The sequence below is a fragment of the Gekko japonicus genome, unplaced genomic scaffold (genome assembly GCF_001447785.1).
Source record: "Gekko japonicus isolate JY-2015 unplaced genomic scaffold, Gekko_japonicus_V1.1 scaffold5, whole genome shotgun sequence".
NCBI classification, from domain to species: domain Eukaryota; kingdom Metazoa; phylum Chordata; class Lepidosauria; order Squamata; family Gekkonidae; genus Gekko; species Gekko japonicus.
This window is the reverse complement of record NW_015168652.1, coordinates 270,607-284,107: the sequence shown is the minus strand read 5'-3', so window position 1 is coordinate 284,107 and position 13,501 is coordinate 270,607. Positions and strand designations below refer to the sequence as shown.

The following is a 13,501-nucleotide window of genomic DNA, read 5'->3' as shown; positions in this document are numbered from 1 at the left end:
AACATCTATAAATCTTTAATCTCACCCCCCCCCCTTTGATAGTTATACATTTATGGATAAATGTGTTCATTGACAGGCTTCAAAAACTTGTGTCTGAAATTCTAAATAAATGATGATGGAGTTAAAATTTAATGATGAAAACTGTTCTTTAACGGTTGTTTATGCAGTTGAATCCTATTCCTTCTGCAGTGTTGGGGGGGGAATATTTAGCAAAAACTATGTTACTAGAAAATGACTTAAAAATATATATATTTGAGGTACCGCTGTTTATATCGAAGAAGCAAATGTTGACGATTACACCATCCATGATGTGGTGATGCCCTTGCCTGGATTTGATGTAATCTATCCAAAGCATAAAAGTAAGAACTTTTCTGCCCCTTGCTGATGTGGAAGATTTGGCTAGGTTTTGGATGTGTGTTTTGTTGCCTGGGTCATATGAAAAAGCACTCCTTTTTATGACATGTATCTTATCACCCAGTATAACAGAAAATGAACGAATGGCTCAAAATTGTGGTAAAAGCCTGGAGTTAAGTTACAAGATACTGTCATGGTAAACCTAGTCTAACCCCATTTAAAAACAAAATTAAAGGGTAACTAACATTGCAAAGTTGAGAAGTATGGGTGGTTAGTGCACTACGAAAGGTAATTGTTCCTCCTTACATAGGAACGCTATTTGGATTAAAGCTTGGGATGTGGAGAAATATCTTTGTAGTAGCTTCTTCTCCCACTGAATCTCTGCATACAGGGAGATCAGAGGTGTGTTATAAATTTACATGCTTCCCTCTACACCACTCCCTCATCATATGTACAGCTCCTTTGAAAGAGATTTGGGTTGCTGAAAGTGGATTCTGTATTGCAGGACCAGGGAGAACCTATGTTGAAGACAGAGTGGGATTTCCATTTGATAGACAGCCAGTGTGGTATACATTGGTTAGAATATTATCAGACTAGGATTAGGGAAACCATGGTTTGAATCCCTGCTCTACCATGGAAGTGTTGTCAGGTGACCTGGGGCCAGCGACTTTCTTTGTCTTAGTTTAAAGTACCTCACAGATGTGTTGTTGTGAGGATAAAGTGGAGGAGGGGAGAATGACAAAAGCTGTTTTAGGTTCCCATTGGGAAGAAAAGCAGCGTATATAAATACCTAAATAAACAAATAGCTGCTGTCTATGTATGATCAGGGTTGGATGGTGTAGATAGAGTGCATGCAAAGAACTGGTCACCAATATCACTGTAAATAGAGTGTAGGAGCAAGTTATGTCCAAAGAAGCCAGTAATGTTCATTTGAGTTTGGTTAGGCAGTAGATTTTTTGTAAATAAACATGTATGCATAAAAAAACCACATCCACTTTCAACCCACTTTCAATGCACTTTCAGATTGGATTTTGCCAGTTCACACAGGAAAAATCCAGTTGGTAAGTGGGTTGAAAGTGGATTGAAAGTGGATTATTTAGTGTGTGTGATCGCAGCCTTTCACTCCTTTTGAGTAGATTGAGTAGATAAATCAGCAGTTCCAAGAAAATCTTAAAAGGACAGAAGTTAATTGGTTGCAACTGGTTGTGCTAAATTCCATCCAATATGTAAATATGTATGCTTTATTGCAGTTGGAGACGCTTACGGGGAAATATTGGCAGTTGATAATCTTGATATCAACAACATGAAACACAAAATTAGAGACTACTCATTATCTGGCGCATACAGAAAGATTATAATTCGACCTCAGAATGTCAGCTGGTAAGCATATAATAGCCAGGATCCAGAGAACCAAGTGGTTTCGTGTGGGCGCATAGGAGGACTTGGGGGTTGCAAGCCATGTGACTGTTTTTGAAACAGATCGGATTGCTGTCTGCTAGAGGGTGTATGAAGCCCTCTGGTGTGCCTAATCTAGGATATGCCAGGCCCCATCAAAGCATATGCTGGAGATCAATAAACAGAAACTTGGGAAGCATCAAAAGACAACATTTCTGCACCCACATCACATGTGATGATGGAGCATGGCATCTAATATGCTAAACTATGACATTCCCATGTGAAGGGTGTAGATGTTGTAGCCCCACCCTAATTCCACCTATTTGGCCCTGTGTCTGCTCCTCCTAATGGCCTCATATCAAGGGGGAAGTGGGTTTGCAGACAACCATTCTGTCTCTGGTTCCTCCTTTGTGCTGTCTGCACCATTCCAACCTCACAAAGGTGGTCAGGAGCCATTTTGGTTGCCCCCACATCCCCATCTTTTCTCTACCCATCTGTTGGCTGCTTCAACAGAAAGTAAGACAATCAGTAATCTTGTCAGTCCATCTCCTTTCTGGCCCAGTCTTTGGGCAGATTTATGATGCTCAAAGTGTTTTGGAATATCATTCAGAGATGCCCACTAGCCCTGACCTGGATGGGAGACCTCCTTGGAATACCAGGGTCGTGATACAGAGGCAGGCGATGGCAAGCCACCTATGAATGTCCCTTGCCTTCAAGCCCCACTAGGGGTCACGAGAAGTCAGCTTGACTGATGGCAAGAAAAAGATAGATGTTCTCTAGAATCAATATGTAAAAATGAGATGGAGTGGTGGGATCTTTATTTCCGAAGAGTTTGAGAAATTGAGAAGTACTATATATGTGGATTTCAGCTTTGAAAATTGAGTGCTTTGGAGGATCTGTCTTTACTGTTATGTTTGTTTACATCTGATAGCGTTCTAGACTGGTATTACCCTAACATGATAATCTCTAACACACACGATTCTTGCCATATCCAAGCGTATTTTAAAACTGACTTTCTATTTTAATAAAGGGAGATGGTTGCTTATGATGATCCTAAAATCCCATTGTTTAATACTGACTTAGATAAACTGGAAGGAAAACCACCTGCAGTTATTGCCACAGGTAAGAATACAAATGTGTCCTAGTATCTATGTGGCATATTATGATGGTTCAATATTGTTTCCAAAGTCATCATTGGTTGACAGATTAGAAGTTCCACTTTAAGCAGCAATTCAGATGGGGGAGGCTGAAACCTTTCAAAATAAATCTTTTCAAAAGTGAGATTCTGAAAGAAAGTTGAACTGGAAACCAGCTTAGTCCGATGCCACAGATAAGAGCATGTGAGGCTGAGATGCACTCCCTTCACTCTTGCTATTCCTGCAAGCATCTTCCACTGATGAGTTTAACACTTATAGTTAAAAAAAAAAAAGTGACAAAGAAGCCAGTGTGAGTGTATTGAGGAAGATTCCCTGTCAGTGGGCCATTTTTAATCGCATGTATCCTCATTGATAAGACTGCCCACAGAACAAGTATTCTGTCTTTTTCATAGTTCTGGGGTGTGGATTGTCATCCAGATCAGATCCTGGGAGGGAGTCTGCACCATAGGCCTGTGGAATTCCAATAGATGGCGTGGGTTATAGAACTCTCTCTAAAGATCCTTCTAGCCATGGGGGGGGGGTGTTTCTTATGGGATACTGAGAGTAGGGTGTTTTCTGCAATCTCTTTTGTTTAATAGGCTTATTGGCATTATTGGAGATCTCTTCACAACCTTAAAACAAAGTGAGATCACATGGACATGAATAGGCAGGGCACTTCAGTGCATGTTTAACATTACATCACTTCAACATCACTATAGTAAACAACTGATAAAACCTGGTTGATGTTGGTGCTACTTTTTGGAAGGAAATTAGCACATCAGGACTGCAGAGATATATAAGTCTTTGTATGATTTCTTAATGGATCTTTGGCTTACTTATCACAGAAGGAAAATACAAGGCTCTGAAGATTGAGTTCTCCCTCCCTCCCTCCACATATGCTACCATGGCCATTCGAGAAGTACTAAAAATGGACACAAGCATAAAAAACCAGACACAGCTAAACACTGTATGGTTACGGTGAAGGTCTTGTACAGTGCCTGGATAAATATTTTAAGCACATGATGCTGGTTTCTTATGTACTTCTTTTAAAATGATTTCTAATAAAAATGGTATTTTTGTATTATGCTACAGTATACAATTTAGGCTCCTTGTAACATGGTGTTTGTAAAAATGGAAGTTTCATTTTTAAACATTCTGAGCAAACATGGTGCCTGAGCTGTTTGCACAGCATAACTTGATCCCCTTACAAGACAACGCATGGCTTTGTTAGCAGTTTCAGATCCTCAGGAATGTTTGGAACAGATTAAAACTGATTGAAAGCATGAATTCTGCAGCTGAAGAATACTAATTAGAATAAGGTGCTGAAGAACGCATATCCGGCAAACAGATGTATTTAGCCTTAAGAATGCCATTAGGATTTGTGCTCCTAGCCAATTTTGTTGGTGTAATGTTCATATCTGATATGTACAGCTGTTTTTATTTGAACTATAGTTTTTATTAAACATTGTGCTTTTTTCATGACCTGTTGAAATTTGTACTACATGACAAGTAATGAAGCAAACAAACCACATAGGACATTATCAACCACAAATGCCGTTCAGCTCCAACTGTTATGGCTTGTCCATTGCTGGCAATGGGTGAACAGGAAATTTTAAGGACAGGATTAAAATTGTCTGTCTGAATTTGACAGCTAGCATATTGCATTTTCATTGCATTTTTTTCAAAACAAGGAAAGAAAAATCTGTTGCACATTTATCAGTTTATTAAATAATGTAAATACATGGAAATCTGCCACCTTTTGTGCATTATTGCTTCCTTCCACATCTGTTCAATATCAGCTATCAAAATGCATACTTCTGCAGAACTGAGTGTAATCTACAAGCTTACTATGGAAAGCTACTTTTATGCTAAATCCAGCCTAAACTCATTTTCCCTGTCTCCCTCTCCCAAAATACTAGAACTTGAGGGCATCCGATGAAGCTAATGGGCAGTAGGTTCAGAATGAATGGACAAAAGGAAATACTACTTTACATAGAGTGTGATTAAAATGTGGAATTTGCTGCCAGGGGATGTAGTGATGGCCAAAGGAATAAACAGCTTTTAAAGGGGATTAGATATATTCATGGAGGATAGGTCTTTCAGTGACTACTAGCCATAGTGACTGAGGGGAACCTCCACATTCAGAGGCACTAAGCCTCTGAATCTCAGAGCTAGGAGGCAACATCGGGGAACATCTCAGCCTCTATGCCCTGTTTTTGGCTGTCCAGAGGAACTGGTTGGCCACTGTGCGAGACAGGATGTTGGACTAGATGGACCATTGGTCTGATCCAGCAGGGCTCTTATGTCCTTATGTTTCCAGTAGAGGGAAATAACTGGGTTCTGGTTTAAAACATCTACTTCTTTTGCCAAACAGAAATGAATTTTGACATGTTGTCTAGTGTAAGATGACACTGCATTTTTCCAGTGTCATAAAATGCCATACAAAAGTAATTAGGGATAATTTTCTGGAGTTCATTTGCTAACCAGCCCTATGTCCCTAGGATAGAGTGATGCTAAAACAGAAGGAGAAGATGACATCAATATTCCTCTTATACTTAGTCCTTTATCCTGGAATAAGGAAAATCCCATAGGAGAGGACTCTTCTCAAGCAAGTCATACCGTATGCCTTCCTTCCACAAAGAAGATCTGTCGTCTGATATTCTTCTTATATCCATGTGTTCTTATATTCACAGTGGAGGTTGTCATTATTCTCAGCTCCTTCCTCCCAGAAGGCGAGGGGTGCCTGACACCAACTGTGCCTAGAGCACCCAACACCTTCCAAGCCCATAATACTCTTCGGGGGGGTGGGGTGTCTCCTACCCTTTTTATTTAAACATTCAGCTGGATGAAGAGTTTTGGAAAGCTCAAAAGCTTGCACATTTCTTTTGCACTATTTTGTCCACCAGCTAGAAAGGCTTATTTGGTTCAAGCTGAGACATTCTCCTCATAGGAGGTATGGTAAGGACTAAAGTAACTTCTATTGTACAGGAGTAAAGTCAAGTGAAGGCTGTGCACATACCTGATTTGGGGGCTTTTCCTACTCCAGTTTAATAGTGCAATAATACACTGTATCTAACAATCAAGTTGCTACATTCAGGTGGGAAGCAGCAGAACAAAGTCTTAGTCCAGTGGCACCTTTGTTGATCTTAAAGTTCACACATAAGTGGGGATTCCAAATTGCTCCTCCTATAATTATAACTATTATAATAAACCAGTGCAAAGGAATAGAAGAGAACAAAAAAGAACAAGAAATCCCTTTCACAAGATTAAAAAAATTAAAGGGAAATTAAAGCACAATTAGGCATGCTGAAAGATCAACACTGAAATATATCAACTGTACAGGACAAAATAAAGATGAGAACTATATAGAAGAGATGAAAGGATGACAGATTCCTTCAAAGAAGAACCTGCAGTTTTAGAAAGCAAAGTGAAAGCTGCACTGAGAGCAACCGGGAGAAACAAATCACAAGATGGTTTATCAACAGAGCTATTCCAAGTCACAGAAACTGAATTCATCAAAATTGTAACAAGAATATGCCAACAAATATGGAAAACAAAACAATGGTCCAGAGACTGGAAACGGTCGGTCTACATTCCAATTTCCAAAAAAGGAGATGTCAAAGACTGCAGCAACTATCAGACCATCGCATTAATTTCATATGTGAGTAAAGCAATGCTCAAAATCTTACAACAAAAACTGTTACAATATATGGAATGAGAAATGTCAGATGTTCAAGTTGGATTCAGAAAAGGCACTAGAGATCATATTGCAAATTTACATTGATTCAGGTTGGTAGCCATGTTGGTCTGGAGCAACAAAGTTTGAGTTCAGTGGCACCTTTAATGCTAAAAAAGTTTAATTCTGGGTGTAAGCTTTTGTGTGCATGCATACTTCAGATACATTGAAACAAGTCTTCCTCAACCATTACACATAGGTAGAGAGAGAGCAGGTGCCAGGAGTCAAGATGCATAAGTAATCGAGTAATAAGTATAGCTAACACTGGATTAAAGCAGTTGGTAAGACTTGTGAATAGCAGCAAATTAGCATACAGACAATAAAAGATCCAGTTGGTCAGCTATGTTGGTCTGAAACAGTACAACAAATCTAGAGTCCAATGGCACTTTTAAGACCAACAAAGGTTTATTCAAGGTATGTGCTTTCTTGTGCATGCACACTTTATCAAATACTGATATTTGATAAAGTGTGCATGCACACAAAAGCTCATACCTTGAATAAACTTTTGTTGGTCTTAAAAGTGCCATTGGACCCTAAATTTTTAGACAATAAAAGAGTTAAACAAATGTGAGGACTAAGTTTGAGTCCAGCGGCATCTTTAAGACCAACAAACTTTAATTCTGGGTATAAGTGAGAACTGAGTGACAGCATGTGTAGTGAGATAAGAACCCGATATCTCTGTTAAGCCCTGGGAGTTCCATTGTCCTGAGTGTTGTAATAACTTGTAATTCAGCAATCTCCCAGTCTGTTTCTGAAATTCCTGTGCAATAAAACAGCCACTTTGAGGTCCCCCATTGAGTGCCTTGGGAGACTGAAATGTTCCGCTACAGGTTTCTCCGTTTTTGTGATTCTTGATGTCAGATTGGTGTTCATTTATCCTTTGGCATAGGGTTTGACCTGTTTGCCCTATGTAGAGAGCTGAAGGGCATTGTTGGCATTAGCAGTACCATGGTCGGTCCACTTTGCCCTGAAGACTCGTCTGAATGTCCCACCCCAACCCTGTTTTAGCTCGCCCGCGAAGCCAAATGGACCCAGTACGGCTTCAGATGGCTCTGCGGGATCCGATGCCCCCTAGCAGCTCATTGGATGAGCTTGTGGAGGACTGGCATGACCGACTCTCCACAGCCATCAACGAGATCGCTCCCAGGCGCCCTCTGTGCCTTCGCTCTAGGCTTGCCCCTTGGTATACCCAGGGGTTGCGGCTTATGCAGCAAGAGTTAAGATGGCTAGAGAGACGGTGGCGGCGAGTTCACGGCAAAGCATCAAGAACATCTTATAGGACATTTATGAGATCCTATGAGATGGCAGTCAAAGCTGCTAAGAGAGAGTTCTATGCAGCCGAGATTGCGTCTGCTAGCTCACGCCCAGCCCAATTATTTAGAACAATTCAGTCCTTGACAGCTCTGCCACAAGGCAGACAAATTAGTAGGGAATTGGATATTGGCTGTTAGGCTTTTGCGAGCTATTTCGCAGATAAAGTCTTGACGGTCCGCCGTGACCTCCTGGCCACAATTGAAACAGTGAGCAAACTTGAGGCCCCTTGCGTGTCTCCGCAGAGTTTAGAATGTTTTGACCTGCTCAGTCTGGAGGAAATTGACAGACTGCTCGCAACTGTGCGCCCAACCACATGCTGCCTGGATCCGTGCCCTTCCTGGCTCATCAAAGTGGGCCATGATGGGTTTCGAGGTGCCATAAGGGAGATTATCAACAAGTCCCTCTCGGAGGGACGGTTCCCTGAGGCACTCAAGGAGGCGATGGTCCGCCCTCTCCTGAAAAAGCCAACTCTAGACCCGGCCGAATTGGCCAAATATCGGCTGGTGTCCAATTTGCCCTATTTGGGCAAATTGATTGAGAGGGCAGTGACGACACAGCTTCAGAGCTTTCTGGATGACACTTCTGTCCTTGATCCATTTCAGTCTGGCTTTTGCTTGGGTCATGGGACAGAGACGGTGCCGGTTGCCCTTACTGACGACCTCCGGAGGCATCTGAATCGAGGCAGTGTGGCGGCACTGTTGTTGTTAGATCTGTCGGCCGTGTTCGATATGGTCGACCACCAGTTGCTGACCCACTGCCTCGCCGACATGGGGATATAGGGGCTCGCTCTTTAATGGCTTGCCTCCTTTCTCCAAGGTCGGGGATAGAGGGTGGCGATAGGGGAGGAGCAGTCCCAGAGGTACCCACTTGAGTGTGGGGTGCCTCAGGGGGCAGTGCTTTCCCCGATGTTGTTCAACATCTACATGCGCCCCCTCACCCAGATTGCCAGGAGGTATGGGCTGGGTTGCCATCAATATGCAGATGACACCCAGCTCTATCTGATGTTGGGCGGCCAGTCGGGCTCTGACCCAAAAGATCTGATCCAGGCATTACAGGCAGTGGCTGAGTGGCTCAGGCTGAGCCGGCTGAAATTAAACCTAGCAAAGACGGGGGTCCTGTGCCTGAGTCGGAACGGATCGGGGTTAGGGATCCCTCTCCCGACCTTCGATGGGGCACCATTGGTGTCAACATCAGAGGTTAGGAGCTTGGGAGTGTGCCTGGATTCCTCCCTGACTATGGAGGGCCCAGGTGGCAGCCACTGCCAGATCAGCATTTTATCATCTTAGGCTGGTTCGGCAGTTGGTCCCCTTCCTCAACCGCGACAACCTGGCTACAGTAATCCATGCGACGGTCACCTCGAGGCTAGACTACTGCAACGCTCTCTACATGGGGCTGCCTTTGGCACAGATTTGGAGGCTGCAGCTGGTGCAGAATGCAGTGGTCAGGCTTATGTTGGATCTCCCCAAGTGGGAGCACATCCGGCCTGGGCTGGAAGCACTGCACTGGCTGCCAATAGCATACCGAATCTGTTTCAAAGTGCTGGTGCTTGCCTTTAAAGCCCTACATGGCCAGGGTCCGGCCTACCTGAGGGACCGCCTTTCCCCATATATACCCCCAAGAGCACTTCCGTCGGAGACACACCATTGCCTGGTGATTCCAGGCCCCCAGGAGGCAAGGCTCGCCGCAACTAGAGCCAGATCCTTTTCAGTGGCAGCCCCTACCTGGTGGAACGAGCTCCCGGAGGAGATCAGGGCCCTGCAGGACCTTATGCAGTTCCACAGGGCCTGCAAGATGGAGCTCTTCCGCCAGGCTTTTGCATAGGGGCCACCACTGCCACCACCACCAACGCTGTGGATAACAACAGGGCTAGGGACGGCCCCAGGAAGACCGCTTATAACACCACATGGCACTGGTACCACTGGACTTACTTGGGACCAACTACAGGTTAAAATCACCCCCAAAGAACTGACTGTTACCATCAAGAGATTTATTCGGGGACCATCTTGTCTTCATGGAGCACTTTATTTTTATCTGTGTTATTTAAGGTTTTATTGCTTTTACTATGTTTTATGTGGGCTCCGCCCCTTGTAAGCCGCCCTGAGCCTGCTTGCGAGGAAGGTGGGGTAAAAATGTCAAAAATAAATAAAATAAATAAATTTAGTGGAATATATAATGTCAAATTGAGACTGAATCCAACAAAGATGGGGGTTCTGTGGCGGGGGGGGGGGGTGGGGGGGGGGGGGGGGAGCTTTAGGATTGAAATCCAGGCTTCCACCTTTTGACGGGGCACCACTAGTACTAGTGTCATCTACCAAGAGCTGGGGTGTGATTTTGGATGCCTCCTTAAACATGGAGACCCAAGTCTTGCACATTACCAGGCTAGCATTCTTCCATCTTCACCAGGCTTGGCAACTGGCTCCTTTCCTGTCTCACCCTGACCTAGCCACAGTAATCCATGCACCGGTCACCTCCAGAGTTGATAACTGTAACTTGTTCTACGCTGACCTTCCCTTGAGTCTAACTCGGAGGCTCCAGCTAATCCAGAATGCGGCGGCACGAGTCCTGATGGGAACGTCACAGACAGCACATATCCAAGGCTGTGCTGCACCCACTACACTGGCTTCCAGTGGAATACTGAGTCAGGTTCAAGGTTTTGGTACTGACTTTTAAGGCCTTGAGCAGTCTGGGACCAACATATCTGCAGGACCCTCTCCTCTAGTATGTCCCCAGGAGAGCTTTGCGCTCTGCAGATAACAACCTGCTGGTGATCCCTGGCCCCAAAGATGTCTGGCTGTCCTCGACCAGGACCAGGGCCTTTTTGGTCCTGTTCCCAACCTGCTGGAACTCTCTGCCTAATATCATCAGGGTCCTACGGGATCTTATGTAATTCCACAGGGCCTGTAAGGCAGAGATGTTCCACCAGGCTTTTGGTTGAGGTCAGGAACGGTTTTCCATTGTGGCTGGCACCTGTTCTCTCCCCACACCCACTCTGAGCTTGTGCTTCCTTCCCCCTGCCCAGACAGCCCAGAACTGGGATATAAATTCTAGAGACGCCATCTTAGACTTTTTAAATCTGTTTTTTTTTACTTTTTATTAATCTGTACCTTGATTTCATCAGATTGATATTTTAGAATAGTACCCAGAGAAAACCTGTTGCAAGACAGGACCAAAAGAGACAATAACAGAACACCACTACTGGTCACATACAGCTCTCGACTCAAAACTGTTCAACACATCAGTGACTTACAACCTCTACTGGATAATGACAGTTCTCTTTCACAAGTACTGGGGGGTGCTTTTCTTGTGCACAGAGAGCCCCCCAATCTTAAACAACTCACCCACAATAATACATCTAAGTTGAACATGAACATTGGTATGAGAGCTTGCAATAAACTCAGATGCCACCTTTGCTGCCAGACAAGACAATCACTGGACCAAACAAGATCAACTACACCATCTCAGGCACATTCACCTGCTCATCTTTTAATATTGTATATGCCATTAAATGCCAACAATGCCATCCAGAATCAAAACTGAGAAACCTCTAGGAGGACATTTCAGCCTTCCAGGGCACTCAGTGGGGGACCCCAAAGTAACTGTTTTATTGCAAAGGAATTTCAGAAACAGCCTGGAACAGGAGACTGCTGAATTACAAGTTATTACAACACTCAGGATAATTATTCATACTATAGTATTCCCCATTACTATATATGGATGTGAAAGCTGGACAATGAAGAAAGTTGACAGGAAGAAAATTGATTCATTTGAAATGTGGTGCTGGAGAAGAGTTTTATGGATAACATGGATGACCAAAAAGACAAATAACTGGGTACTAAATTAAATCAAACCTGAACTCACCCTAGAAGCAAAAATGACCAAACTGAGGCTATCCTACTTTGGTCACATCATGAGAAGACCAGAGTCACTGGAAAATACACTAACGCTAGGAAAGAAGAAGGCAACAAGAAAAGAGGAAGACCCAATATGAGATGCACTGACTCTGTGAAGGAAGCCATGGCCCTCAGTGTGCCAGACCTGAGCAAGGCACTTAACAATAGGATGTTTTGGAGGTCATTAATTCATAGGGTTGCCATAAATCCGAAGTGACTAGATGGCACTTCATATACACATACAACAATTATTTCCCTAACCTGGATAGGGCAGGCTAGCCCAATCTTGTCTGATATTAGGAACCCTTGGATGGGAGGCCACCAATGAATATCTGGGTTGCTATGCAGAGGCAGGCAGTGGCAAACCACCTCTGAATGTCTGTTGCCTTTAAAACTCTACGGGGTTGCCATAAGTCAGCTGTGACTTGACAGTTAAAAAAAAAATTCCTTGCAGCCCACCCATCCCCCTAGATGCTTTTAGTTTATTACAGCAAAATAAAACAGAAGCACATTAAAGAGTAAACATTTACTCTTCAGATGCTATGGAGTGGACATTATTTTCCACATTTTTATAAGGAAAATGTCATCAAAATAATAAACCTTTTGGGTATCATTTTTAGCATTCTGCAAGGCATTTAGAACAGTTCTGTTTGAAAAAGGGTTGCTGCACTGCACACTGCTGATTAAGCCTGGGCATGCAATATGTTTGTGTAACTGCAGCTAGTAAAAAAAGGCCTGCTGTATCTATTTATACTGCTGTTTTCTTTATATTCTATGGTCTCCAGATACCACAAATACATTTTTATAAAGTGCATTACTGTGATTCCAGAGGGGTAGCGATAGTCCTAGCAGAAATCATCAAGCTTCTTTTCTTCAGTGAGACCTAAATCTGAGTAATGAAAAAACTGAAATAAAATTAATATATGAAATTTTCTTTCTCTCCCGTTCCCAGTAAGTTTTTGTTTCAAGTTTTATTCTGACCCAGAACAGCAAAGAGAAAATTCCTATAAAAAGCTTATTAGAAACAAATCTTAGAGCAGTATTTCCATGAAAGCACATCTTGCAGCACTTGGCTAAGGGAGACGAAAAAGCAAATCCCCCACATCATGGTAGAACCAGTGCTAAAGCTTGAATAAAGACCACTGCAAGTTCACTTCCGATAGCAATGAAAACAGGGCCATAGCCAGGAATTTCGGGGAGGGGGGGATTTAAATTCCTCAGGGGGCACTGGCTAATTCAATTAAATGTAACTTAATTAACTTGATCCGTGCATTGTAGGGGAGAAAGGTGTGGCACAGGGGGAAGGCAAGGAGATGCAGCAGCCACAGCAGCGTGGGGGAGTTCACAGTGGCCACTGCATCTTACCAGAGAGTCAGGGGGCCAGGCCCCGAAATGCCCCACTGTAGCTACAGGCCTTTGTGGAAAAGGTAAAAACAATTATTACCCCCCCCCCAGGTGAATTCCTGGCTAGCTTCCAAGAGGCAGAACCTGAACCCTGCCATTCCCAATTGCTCTGTCTATACTGCAAGCCACGGGCACCTCCTCTCCAAGATTTCCCATTTTGGAGCCACAGAGCCCACCACGGCCCCTGCTAGAGCTGGTTGAGCTGTTTCCTGGAGCCGACTTGAGGAAACCCTCCCCATTCTCTTTCACTATTTTCTTGGCCGCTCTCCGCA

At 43.6% G+C, this 13,501-nt stretch overlaps 1 protein-coding gene across 2 annotated transcripts in view; it reads left to right on the top strand.

The window, feature by feature from the left end:
• The window catches only part of PUS7 (pseudouridylate synthase 7 (putative)), a 34,596-nt gene extending 30,229 nt beyond the window's left edge, over window positions 1-4,367 (top strand). For both annotated transcript variants that reach the window (XM_015415069.1, XM_015415070.1), the window contains 4 exons: window positions 258-359; window positions 1,605-1,734; window positions 2,780-2,871; window positions 3,731-4,367. In XM_015415069.1, coding sequence (XP_015270555.1) covers window positions 258-359; window positions 1,605-1,734; window positions 2,780-2,871; window positions 3,731-3,867 — 461 coding nt within the window. In that variant the 3' untranslated portion in view covers window positions 3,868-4,367. The remainder of the gene's footprint in view (window positions 1-257; window positions 360-1,604; window positions 1,735-2,779; window positions 2,872-3,730) is intronic.
• Window positions 4,368-13,501: the final 9,134 nt, after the last annotated feature.